Source organism: Eurypyga helias, unplaced genomic scaffold, assembly GCF_000690775.1.
Source record: "Eurypyga helias isolate BGI_N326 unplaced genomic scaffold, ASM69077v1 scaffold3294, whole genome shotgun sequence".
Taxonomy (NCBI): domain Eukaryota; kingdom Metazoa; phylum Chordata; class Aves; order Eurypygiformes; family Eurypygidae; genus Eurypyga; species Eurypyga helias.
Window position 1 is genome coordinate 22,448 of NW_010245507.1, and position 11,258 is coordinate 33,705.

An 11,258-nucleotide genomic window follows, 5' to 3' on the forward strand; every position below is an offset into this window, starting at 1 on the left:
TCCTGCGATACTGTTGGTCTTGTCACAACTTCTACTAAATCAGAAGTGACTAAAGTGACTTCTGGAAGCCCTGAGGCCTCCCCACTAATATCAGTCACTGCTGAAGATTGTCCACTTAGATCTGTGGCTCCAGAACTGTCTCCACTGATGTACGGGATCCCAGATGGCTCTCCACTGATGTCTCCTGTTCCTGAAGGGAACCCACTGATACTGTTGGTCTTGTCACAACTTCTACTAAATCAGAAGTGACTAAAGTGACTTCTGGAAGCCCTGAGGCCTCCCCACTAATATCAGTCACTGCTGAAGATTGTCCACTTAGATCTGTGGCTCCAGAACTGTCTCCACTGATGTACGGGATCCCAGATGGCTCTCCACTGATGTCTCCTGTTCCTGAAGGGAACCCACTGGTCTCCATGGCACCAGACCCTTCTCCAGATAGTCCTCTGTCTCCAGAAGGAAATCCACTGATTTCTATCACCCCAGATGGCCCTTCTCCCACCTCTTGTGCAACCGATGTCTGTGTTACAACTTCCACCAAAGTGGTATCCACAAGAGAGACTGTGGGAAAGCCAGAGGTGAGTCCGCTTTCCTCTCCAGAGGGTAGGCCACTGGTGACATCAACTCCAGAGGCTTCTCCACTGCTGTCAATCACTCCACTCGGATGACCGCTCATCTCAAGCGCTCCAGAAACACTCCCACCAAAGTCTACATGCCCAGAAGGCTCACCACTGATGTCTAAATTCCCAGATACCATGCCTGATGCATCTTCACCTCCTGAAGGCAATCCACTGATTTCCAAAATTTCTTTTGCTTCTGCTCCCGTAATGGAGGGGGTTGTAACTTCCTCCAAACTGGCATCTACAAAGGTAATGCCTGAGGCCTCCCCGCTTCCATCGATACCAGAAGTAAGGCCACTTAGGACCTCCAGGCCGCTGACCTCATGTGTTCCAGATGGTTCTCCACTGACATCCAGTCCTGAAGGCAACCCACTGAGCTCAGACCCTCCGGAGGGCTCCCCGCTGAGCTCAGGTACCCCAGAAGACTCCCCACTGAGCTCAGGCTCCCCGGAGGGTTCCCCGCTGAGCTCAGGTACCCCAGAAGACTCCCCACTGAGCTCAGGCTCTCCGGAGGGTTCCCCACTGAGCTCAGGTACCCCAGAAGACTCCCCACTGGGCTCAGACCCTCCGAAGGGCTCCCCGCTGAGCTCGGGCACCCCAGAAGACTCCCCACTGAGTTCAGGCCCTCCAGAGGGCTCCCCGCTGAGCTCAGACACCCCAGAAAGCTCTCCACTGAGCTCAGGGCTTCCAGAGGGTTCCCCACTGAGCTCAGTTCCTGAGGGTAACCCTTGGGCTCCGCCACTGGTTTCCCACACAGTGGATGGGAACCCTGACAGGTCTCCTTCACCACTGACTCCGATGGATCCTTTTCCTTCCTCTTGTCGTTCTGGCATTGTTGTTACAACTTCCACCAATGTGGTATCCACAAGAGAGACAGTAGGAAAACCAGAGGTGAGTCCACTTTCCTCTCCAGACGACACGCCACTGACTAGCTCAGAACCAGAGATTTCTCCGCTAAATCCAGAAGGCTGCCCACTGCTTTCCACTCCAGATGGCATCCCGCTAATTTCTGGTATCCTAGAGGTAGACACCGATACGTCTTCCTCTGCTGAAGGTAAGCCACTGATGTCAACAATACCAGAAGGCACACCACTCAGGTCCCCTGAGGGTAGCCCACTTCCTTCAGGTAGAAAGCCACTGGTATGCAGGTCTACTGATGGTAATCCACTTTCTCCAATCCCTGAGTGTTCTCCAGTAAATTCAAAAACTCCAGAAGTTGGTTCTCTGCTTGTATCTGGGACTCCAGGTACCCACCCAGATGCCGAAGATTCACCACTGACTTGATGTTCCCCAGATTCAGTCACTTCCTCTGTCACTTCACTGATGGAAGCATTGGTACTTGTTTCCTCTGGTATTACGGTAGCTGGAGGAAAAGCAGATGGACTCACTGGAAAAGAAAGAGCGAAAAGAGAAGGAGATAGAAAAATTGTTTACTAAATTGTTTTAAACAATTATTTCATGATTTACTTTACCTCCAAACTGATACCTTTGGGATAAAGGCACAAAGTCCTATGTGCTTGCAGAAATAAGTTGGTCCCTTCAAATTTATTAATGAACATTGTATCTTAAGCAACTATAAGTTAAATATCTCTGGGAAACTGACAAATATATAATCTTTCTGACATGGGATGATGGCAACAGTAACACTAATTCCCAGGTGTCAAAACTAAGCTACTGCTTCCTCAGAGGTAATATGTATAAGAGAAAAAGTTTGGTGCTGCTATGACCACACTGCATAGCAGTGTGTCTGTCCTCCCTGGGAGGCATGGCCTGAGATCTGTTTCTGTCCTGCCTTCCCCATCCTGGATTCACAACAACATATTTTGTAAGGTGCGCTGGCAATGCTGTGTGCACTGGTCTGCTGGTCATTTAGTTCAGTCCTAGAGAAAAGTTCAGTAATATACACATGTAGCTCCTCCTGTGTGCACAGCTTCATGGTGTGCACGCATAGTATGGTGGGAATCATCTAGATTTAGAGGGAATGCCCTTCATCAAGGATATAGCCCATTTATTTTGGGAGTGTCCCAACCCTATGACACCAGCCAAACATGACCCAGGAGAGAGGAAGCTCTGACCCACCTGAGAGCAGTGACACATCAGTTGGCAAGACCTCTGTCCCCCAGGCTGTCTGATTCTCAGGTTGGGTGGCAAACTCTGTCTCCACCGTCACCTCTTCCCCAGAAGGTACCTCCTCCACTCCAGGGATCACTTGGGTTGCCAGCACATCTTCAAAGAACGAGGTGACTCCCTCCTCCTCCACAGGTGGCAGAGCTGGAACAAAGAGGTATTGGAGGGAATTTCCAAAAAATCACAGTCCAAGATGCCAGTGAAGTGCTTTGCCCAAACCAGCACCCCGATGTGCCCAACCTCCCTCTCGAAATCCCGTTCCCGGAGGAGACGGGTCTACACGCCCTGCAAGGTGTAGGAGGGTACCTCTGAAGCAGAAGGCGTGATGCCGGGACAGTGGGTCAGGAAAGCCCGTCTGGTTGTAGTGCTGGTAGATGGTTCTCACGCCAGGAGCATCTCCACCGCAGGCTGGACGGGGGCTTACGATGGGATAGCGGAGGCTGCCATCAGCTAACCAGCCAGCGTAACATCTGTCCAGGCCCTGCTTCCAGGCAGCATGGAGTTGGCCAACAGAGGCCAGCGTGGCATTTTGGCTCTCACAGTACTGCTGAGCTTCTGGGAACGTGAACTTCTCTGACTGGGTGGCAAAGAACACCTCACCTGAGGACGGGAGAGAAAACAAGTGTGAGCCCCTGCATCCTACCCACGCACACACAGATGTGGAGGTGCGAAGCATGGTTTTGCTCTGCAGCCATGCCCAGAGGCAGGGGAGAACGTACCCTTGAGCCTGTCGATGTAGCAGTACACATCATAGGTCTCTGAGGCTGGGCGCATGCCGTACGACCGCACGCCTGGAGAACCCTCTTTGTCTCCTACGCAGTTACTTCGGGGATTCACAATGGGATACCTACCAAAAGAAGAAAAGAAGAGGTAACCCAAGTTCAGCCCTATGTACCCTGGACTGAAGAACCTTGCTGTACTTGGGAGCAGGACATGAACACTTGAGTGTTAGAGGTGCTCAGAGCCCCCAGCATGACTTGGAAACAAGTTTAATCTGCACTTACAGCTTGGGTCAGTGACTACAAACTTTCCCCCACTTTTCCTACATGTCAGTACACTGTGGAGCTCGTCACTGCAGGATGTGTGCACAGGTTAGTAAAGAGGTAGGACAGGCTGAGAAGAACAGGTTTATTGGCCACTAGATATCATGGTCTGGAGACAACCTGAGGTCGGGAAAGCTTTAGATGTTGATAAGCAGAGCAACAGGACAGACCAGAGTGAAGCCTCCATTTCATGGCTGAATAGTGATTTTGAGACTTCCCCAAGTCAATATAGTTTTACCTGACTGTCTGGTCCCGCAGCCAGCCGGCATCACACTGGTCAAAGCCAGCCTCATAGGCAGCCTGGAGCTGTTCGGGAGTGGCAATAACTGCGTTGTTCTCCAGGCAGGCCTGCTGGGCTTGGATGAAGGAGAAGGCATATCTACTGGAGGCAGCGCGATAGTGAAACACCACACCTGGGGGAAGAGAAGCTGCGGTGAGACAGCAGATATGGGACCCCACCTTCCACCGAGATACATGACCAGAAAAGGTCTTCCCAACAGCAGTGCAAGGGCCAGTGCCTGTCAAACCCACTTCAACGGTGATGTTTCATTCATTGAACCATCGAGAGCAACGTTCTGGGGATCTCTTTAGCCCTTCTCTAGGATCTTCCTACCTTGCCTTCCCCTTCCCTGGAGCCAGATGCACATGGGAGTGCAGAGTGTGACCATTGCAGTCCCAAGCATCAGCCAGCTGAGCCCTTTTCAGCACAGGAGGGGGTGGCCCACAGCCTTCTCCTCCCCCCTCCTTGTCCTACTGTAGTGGAGGCATTCAGCCTGTCCCTGACCCCAGACAGGCCTGCACACCTCCAGGGACCTGGATGCCCTCTGCAATGGCAGAAGTTCAGACTATTTTCGGCTGAATGGTTACCTCTAGGAGAAACTGATCTTCAGGCTTCTCAGAGTCCTGGTGACTTACCTGTCAGGGAGATGGGCTGCTCAGGGAGGAGACCAACACCGGGGGCTGCTGTCACTCGCACGAGCTGATCTTCCACTGTGAACGCCGAGGCGGACTCTAGTCCTGGTGTGGCTGTCACACCCACAACCTCTTCCACCGAGCTCACCTCTGCTGTTTCGGTGGTGATGGCAGTGCCCAAGGCTATGGTGGTGACCCCTTCAGGTGCAGCCCACAACCCTGTGACATCCTCCCTGGTCACGTTCTCTTCCTCTGGGGCAGCTGTCTCTGCTGTGATACCGGTGGCAAAGAGGTCGGGCAGGATGGTGAAGCCCTCATACAGCTCAGTGGCGGTGGGTGTGATCTCAATGGGCTCCAGGGTGGCGATGCTGCCACGGGCCTCCTCCTCTGTGGCGTTGTGTGGCAGAGGTAGCTCCACCTCGGTCTGGGTGACAGTCTGCACAGTGAAAGCGCTGCCCAACTCACTTAGCGTCTCGTCAATGAACTGCCCCGGGACCAGCGTCTCAATGTCGTCCCCTACACCAGGAGACAAAGCAGTGGTCAGAGGGGATGGGGTCAGTCTACAAGGTGTACTTCACCGTTGCTGCCTCTGAGCAGCAGCTGGGTGTTTGTCAGCTCTGAGACGAGCAGGGAAATAATGACGTCCTTATAAATAAAGAGTTCTCCTCCACTATGGCTCCCTACAACACCCCAGCACGCAGGGCATATTCATGAGTTAGAGGCAAGGAACCACCACCTGCTCCACAGCTGGTACATCAGAGAGGACCTTCCCCGCCCTCCTCTCCGCTCTCCTTCCCGGGAGCACCTTGCCCATATCCAAGTCTGCACTGACCTCTAGTGCCTGCTGCAAGGTATTTAAGGGGGTCGGAGGGAAGTAGGGGAGCTCGGATAACCTCCACAGCAGGTCTGAGCCGTGGGAGAAAGACAACTGGATCCTTCCACTCCATGCATGAAATCCCACTAAGATCACTACCTCCTTCCGCTCTGCCCGGACGAGGACTGAGGCGCTCGGCATATGTAACTGTGCCACCCCCGTCATCGAGTCGGCCAAGGCAGTCACTGCTGTACCAAATACATTCAAACAGCTCCCAACTTCCCCCTCGTGAAACGCTTTTCTGCTCAAGTCACATCCCGTGGGTGTAGGAGAATGTGCTTAACGTGACCCCGGGCAGGTCAGCCGACAGCAAGGACGGTGGTTAGAAGAGCAGCATAAACCAGAACTGAGCGGGCTATCTAGGACAACTTGGAACCAAAGGCAGCAAGGCAGACCTCAGCTGGGGAGGGAGAGGTAATGAGACACTGTCAGGCTTTTCCCCTAATATTGCTTTCCTGGCTCTATTTATTTATTTACAATTCAATTTTTCTGATGCATCATTTTAACCAGTACGTCTCAGATCTTAAGGGGTTCAGAGAATTAGACGGAGATGCCCTAACTGGAAGGCTGTGACTTGGTGGTCCAGTCTTTAGCTTGGCCACGCAGCTGGGTATACCATCCATATACCACTGCACTTTGCCCCTTTCTTGCTGCAGGGAGAGGAACGCAGTTAGAAGAAAGGGGAGTAGCTGGAATGCTCTTCCTAGGTGCCATTTTGCCCCATTTCTGATTGCCAGAGACTGCTGCAGTCCTGTGAGGGAACTCAGGTTGGTGTCTGTTCCACATCACAGCACTGCACACATCTTCACAGCCAGATCTGTTCTCCTTTTTCTTCTTGTCCATCTCTAGCGTTCAGTCTTGTACATAAAGCACCTGAACCCTGCTCCATGTCACCTACCTGAACATGAATGGAGGACCAAGTCCTTGGCCAAACCTGTTTCCCTCCCCTCTGCCCCAATCCCATCCACCCCCCCTTTTATTTTTTTTAAACAAAGAAGCAAGAGGTTAGCTCTGGCCAGGGAGCTCCTGCTTGCTGAGGTGTAGAGAGGCATTGCTTAGTCCCACATCCCCGACGCACTCACCACTGTAGCAGATGGCATCGTAGCGAGAGTCAGGGTGAGGGTACCCGGTTTGGTTGACGTACAGGTACACTGTCCTCACGCCCACCAGGTTTCCTCCGCAGTTCGGCCGTGCTCTGGAAATGGGGTAGCGGACGCTGCGATCGGCCAGCCAGCCTGCGCTGCACATGTCCATGCCGTCCTTCCAGGCCAAGTACAGCTCTCCCGTGGTGGCCAAACGGGCTCCCAAACTGCGGCATTTGTCAAAAGCTTCTTGGAAGGTGAACTTCTCAGGGGCGGTGGCATAGAAAACTTTACCTGCAATCACACCATCCGTTAGCACAGGAATTAGCTGTAGAGTTTAATCCCAATTCCCTTTCTTTCCCCTCCCTGCTGTTGAGAGTCTGGATAAGATGAAAAGTCCTGTGTATTACAGCTGAACTGCAACCCCATGTTGGTGACTGTCTGTAGAGACCAGAAGAAAAGGAGTCTTACACACTAAATACAGACTGGAGCAAAACGTACCAAACCAGCTGGAGCCACAGGGCAAAAGGAAGATAAAGAACAATTTAAACTCTGGTGTGCTAAATATTTCAATGGATCCCTGTTGTAAGCATGGGTGATGAACATGTCCAAATGTTACACCCTCAGATGGATGACCAGAGACACGTAGGATGGCAAGGACTCCACCTTCTTTACTGCATTAGTCATTTGACATTAAAATTGTCCAAGGTCTAACAAAGAGACTGTAGAGAACATCCAGCCTTTCTGGGGTATGTGCTTTTCCATCTTTAACCTGTCTTGCCTCTAGGCCCTTTGCCTGTGTATTTACTGTTTTCCACTCCAGGCATAATCGGATCTTTGGCTGCTTCTGCATCTAGTAACAATAAAACCCCAACTCACCTTGCATTTGCTCTGCATAGCAGTAAACATCATAGGTTTCATCTGGCTCACGGACACCGTAGGTCCTCACTCCTGGAAATTCATCCTTGTCACCATAGCAGCGCTCCCGGGGCCAGTGGATGGGGTACCTGGGGGAGAGAGGGTGCATAAGGATGGGATGGGGCAGGACCTTGGCAGCCGCAGGGACTCTGGGAGGGAGCTGCTCACCACAGTACAGTGTGACACTTTATGGCTTTTCCTGGATTTTGGGGAAGGGGAAAGATAATCTGCTGTCCTGCCCTCACTCTGATGGTCCTGAGCACAGCAGGTCACTGGGAGCACTGGTCAAAAACATCAGGCCAAGGTGCCTCCCCAGTGGGGGATGTATAGTTTGGGCACAGTTGAGCCAGACTTGTGCATTTTGGCATAGCATCTGTTTTGTGCAGCAAGGATGAATGATCAAGATTAAGCCATTGTCCATTCAGCTGCCAGCACCAGCTGAGAAGGACAGTGGTCACTCTGCTTTCCTCCTATAGCTTCCCCCTCTGGCAGAGCATGGCTTGCAATCCACCACCTTCCTCTGCACAGGGAGAGTGGTGCACAATTACAACAAATGCTATTTAGCAACTGTTTCCCAACTGTTTTCAGTCGGTGGCTTCATTATCGAAGCCCTTCCTTAACGACCCTGGTGTGGCTTTCCTTTCCCCTCCACTGTCCATTACCTGACAGTCTGGTCAGCCAGCCAGCCGGCGTCGCACTGCTCGTACCCATCCTCGTAGGCAGCCTGCAGCTGCTCGGGAGTAGCAATGACAGCGCTGTTCTGGATACAGGCTTGCTTTGCCTTCTCAAAGTTCAAGGTGTACCTTGTGGAGATCGCTCTGTAGTGGAATACAATGCCTGGAAAACAAAACGGCCAGCACTCACACACCTGCTAGAGAGCAACCAGCCCCTTTCCTTCATAAGTTAGGGATTCCAAGAACTGATGCTACGTGTCAACTAGAAACAATGAACTCATCATGCTGTTGGTCCGGTTTTGAGCATCTCAAGCCCAGGGTGACTTGGTGGGCTCCTTTCACAGGACCTTGTAGAGCACACCGGTGGCCTCAGACAGCGACTGCTCTCCCATGTGCCGTAACCAAGGTGTGGTGCAATAAAAGCCAGTGCCTGAATAGTAGTGTGAACACTGGGAGGAAACCCACCACCCAGCACACAGAGCAACCTCGCTGTCAGAAGGACTCAACACTTCCCTGTTGCAGCTCTGTGCAGCGTTTTCAATGCACGGTTCTGAAATGGGCCAGTGGGGCGGAGCAGGGACCGTGCTGCTGTGCAGGTCTGAAAGCTGCCGCCTCTGAGAGTCCTGCTCAGGATCAAGGGTGCAGTGTCAATCACCTTACAAACATCCAGGAAACAGTAACAAGCAGCAAATACACTTAAAATCTCCAGATCTGCTGCAAACATGTCTAAGTCATGTTTGTTTGATGAACAGGGATCTTTATAAAGTCTATTGGTACACTCTGGTCTGGCATGAGCAGGCTTTAAATCAAGTGGAAAATTCACCAGAAGGCAATGCAGGGGCTCCCAGCCTCCACTGTCAGAGAGGTACTCCAGTGCATGTAAGCAGCAGAGACCTGCTGGGTAATGGTTGCAATGGAAGCTGACTCCCTGTCCTGCATTGAAAGCAAAAACCACAATAAAGATAAGGATTGTAAGAAACTTCTGTTATTTTATCCACTTATTACTAGGATGGGCTTTGTAAGATGTTGGGGAAGTTTTTCCAGAACAGACCAATTCTCCAGCTGAGGGCATCCCATCTCCTAAAATGTCTGGAAGAAATAAAAGGTTTTATAACAGCCCTGTTCCAGCTTCATCCCTCTGAGCAATAGCCCAGCATATCCAGTATCACCTCCTGCCAAGAATGCCGTCTTGCTGTCTCTGTAACTCACCTTCCGCCACAAGAGTAATTTTATTGCCATATATTCTGCCATGAGTCATTTTACTGATTTGTTTAATCTGGTCCTAGACTGCTAAAATAAATGTCTGATCCATGGCTTCTGCTAACTTGCCCATTGCTTTCTCTATGACCTGACTGAGAGGGTTTATGCCTATGGGGAGAGCAGTACCTCCTCTGGCCATGTATTTCTTCCTCCCTTCTGCTCAGGCCAGGCAGCAAGATCTTGGGAAGAGTGGGGGCAGAACCTCACCTTTCACTAGGACCTCTATTGTGTCTTGTCTGTCCTCAATCCCGTACATCACTTCACAGCGATAAATCCCAGTGTGGTTGGATCTCAGCGCCTTGATTTCCAAGGTGGCGTCGGTGGGGATGGCGGGGTAATTGGGCAAAGAGATGGCCTCCCTGTACTCGGTGTTGAAACGGATTCTCCCACCGGTGGCCACTAGCAAGACAACTTCGGTCCCGTTGGAAAGTTTGCTCCATTTGATCCGCGGGGTCAGCAGAGCGCTGGTGTCCTGTTCCTCCGGGATGTTGAAGTAACAGGGGATGTTCAGGGAGTTTCCCAGGACAACACGCAGGGGAGACTGCTCAGGTATCTTCACTTCCAGGCCATCACTACTGTCTGACAGTTCCCAAGCAAAGAAATAGTTAGATCAATAATGCATTTAATCCAAAATATCCAGTGCTTCCATATGCTCCAGTGCCTCTATCTACTTTGGAAACCTGTGCCCACATATTCAGATATACCCTTTTTGGTCTAGTCTACTGAAAATAACTTGCAAAAGAGAAGTTGCAACCCCTGAGCCATGGTTGCTTTTGGGATTTGGACCAGTGCTGGATGCAGGAATAAAGGGAATGAAGAGTTATACATCTGCGACAATGTAGCTGCTGCACACAATAGGACATCACACCTGACAGGGTTTAGGGCAGGAGAATGCTGAAATTCCTTTGGTTTCCCCATAAATCTGCCTTTGCCTGGAGCTATCTCCCTGGCTCCTCAAGCACAGAAACAGGGACAGGCTATGGCGTAGCAGCCATCCAAAGAAAGGAGCCCTGTGTGTATACAGGGCATATCTTGAGTACACTTATTTCTGGCAGCTGCCCACGCTCAGGGATGGCACCAGACTGCAGCACATTTCTCAGTCCCGCTTTCCTGCATTTCGGGACACGTACCTGAGAGCTCCACAGAGACGGCTGCGGTGATGACTCGCAGACACACAAACACCAATAGTAAAGTGGTCATAGTTTACCTGCAAGAAACAACACAGGGAGAAAGGGTTTATGACAGCTGAATGTTCATAGGGAGCGGAGTGCTGGGGATGCTGCTGTGGTGCAGTGCAATGCTTTCAGCTGTCCCTTAAGCCTCCTACATGTGGCTGGAAGTGAAAGCTGGTCCTTGGGGAAAAAGCTGTCTCAAAGTGCCTCTTGCTTCAGGAAATGAGTCCGTGAGACAAATAAATAAGATGCTCCGCTATGTACTGAATTCTTATTATATATCACTTATTATGTTGCTCTCCCATTCTCCCTCTTGTGATTCAATCTTCCCTGTAGAGCAGAAAGAAAATTTTCCAACAGATCTTCACACTTATTATTTATTTACTCAAGAGAGTCCATCACATCCACTAAGTCTTCACCTCAGAACAGAAGTTGCACCTTACCAGAGTCCCATCCCAGCCAGCACTGGCTCTCCGACCAGATGGTTGGATGTATTTTGTATAACTTAAAATGCTCTGAAGGGAAAATCTGCCTTCCGTATAGAGGAAAAGCCAATTTTGGTCCAATTGGACCAAAGCA

General features: G+C 51.1%; 1 protein-coding gene across 1 annotated transcript in view; it reads right to left on the reverse strand.

Annotated features, from left to right (window-relative positions):
* Window positions 1–10,707, reverse strand: part of ACAN (aggrecan) — a 27,403-nt gene extending 16,696 nt beyond the window's left edge. Inside the window, exons 1-13 of the mRNA XM_010150085.1 lie at window positions 10,638–10,707; window positions 9,715–10,086; window positions 8,236–8,410; window positions 7,535–7,662; window positions 6,656–6,949; window positions 4,703–5,215; window positions 4,026–4,200; window positions 3,464–3,591; window positions 3,051–3,344; window positions 2,697–2,888; window positions 1,274–2,004; window positions 202–1,012; window positions 1–18 (exon numbers count right to left, since the gene is read on the reverse strand). The exon at window positions 1–18 is cut by the window's left edge and continues 163 nt beyond it. Coding sequence (XP_010148387.1) covers window positions 1–18; window positions 202–1,012; window positions 1,274–2,004; window positions 2,697–2,888; window positions 3,051–3,344; window positions 3,464–3,591; window positions 4,026–4,200; window positions 4,703–5,215; window positions 6,656–6,949; window positions 7,535–7,662; window positions 8,236–8,410; window positions 9,715–10,086; window positions 10,638–10,707 — 3,901 coding nt within the window. The remainder of the gene's footprint in view (window positions 19–201; window positions 1,013–1,273; window positions 2,005–2,696; window positions 2,889–3,050; window positions 3,345–3,463; window positions 3,592–4,025; window positions 4,201–4,702; window positions 5,216–6,655; window positions 6,950–7,534; window positions 7,663–8,235; window positions 8,411–9,714; window positions 10,087–10,637) is intronic.
* Between the last annotated feature and the right edge of the window lie 551 nt (window positions 10,708–11,258).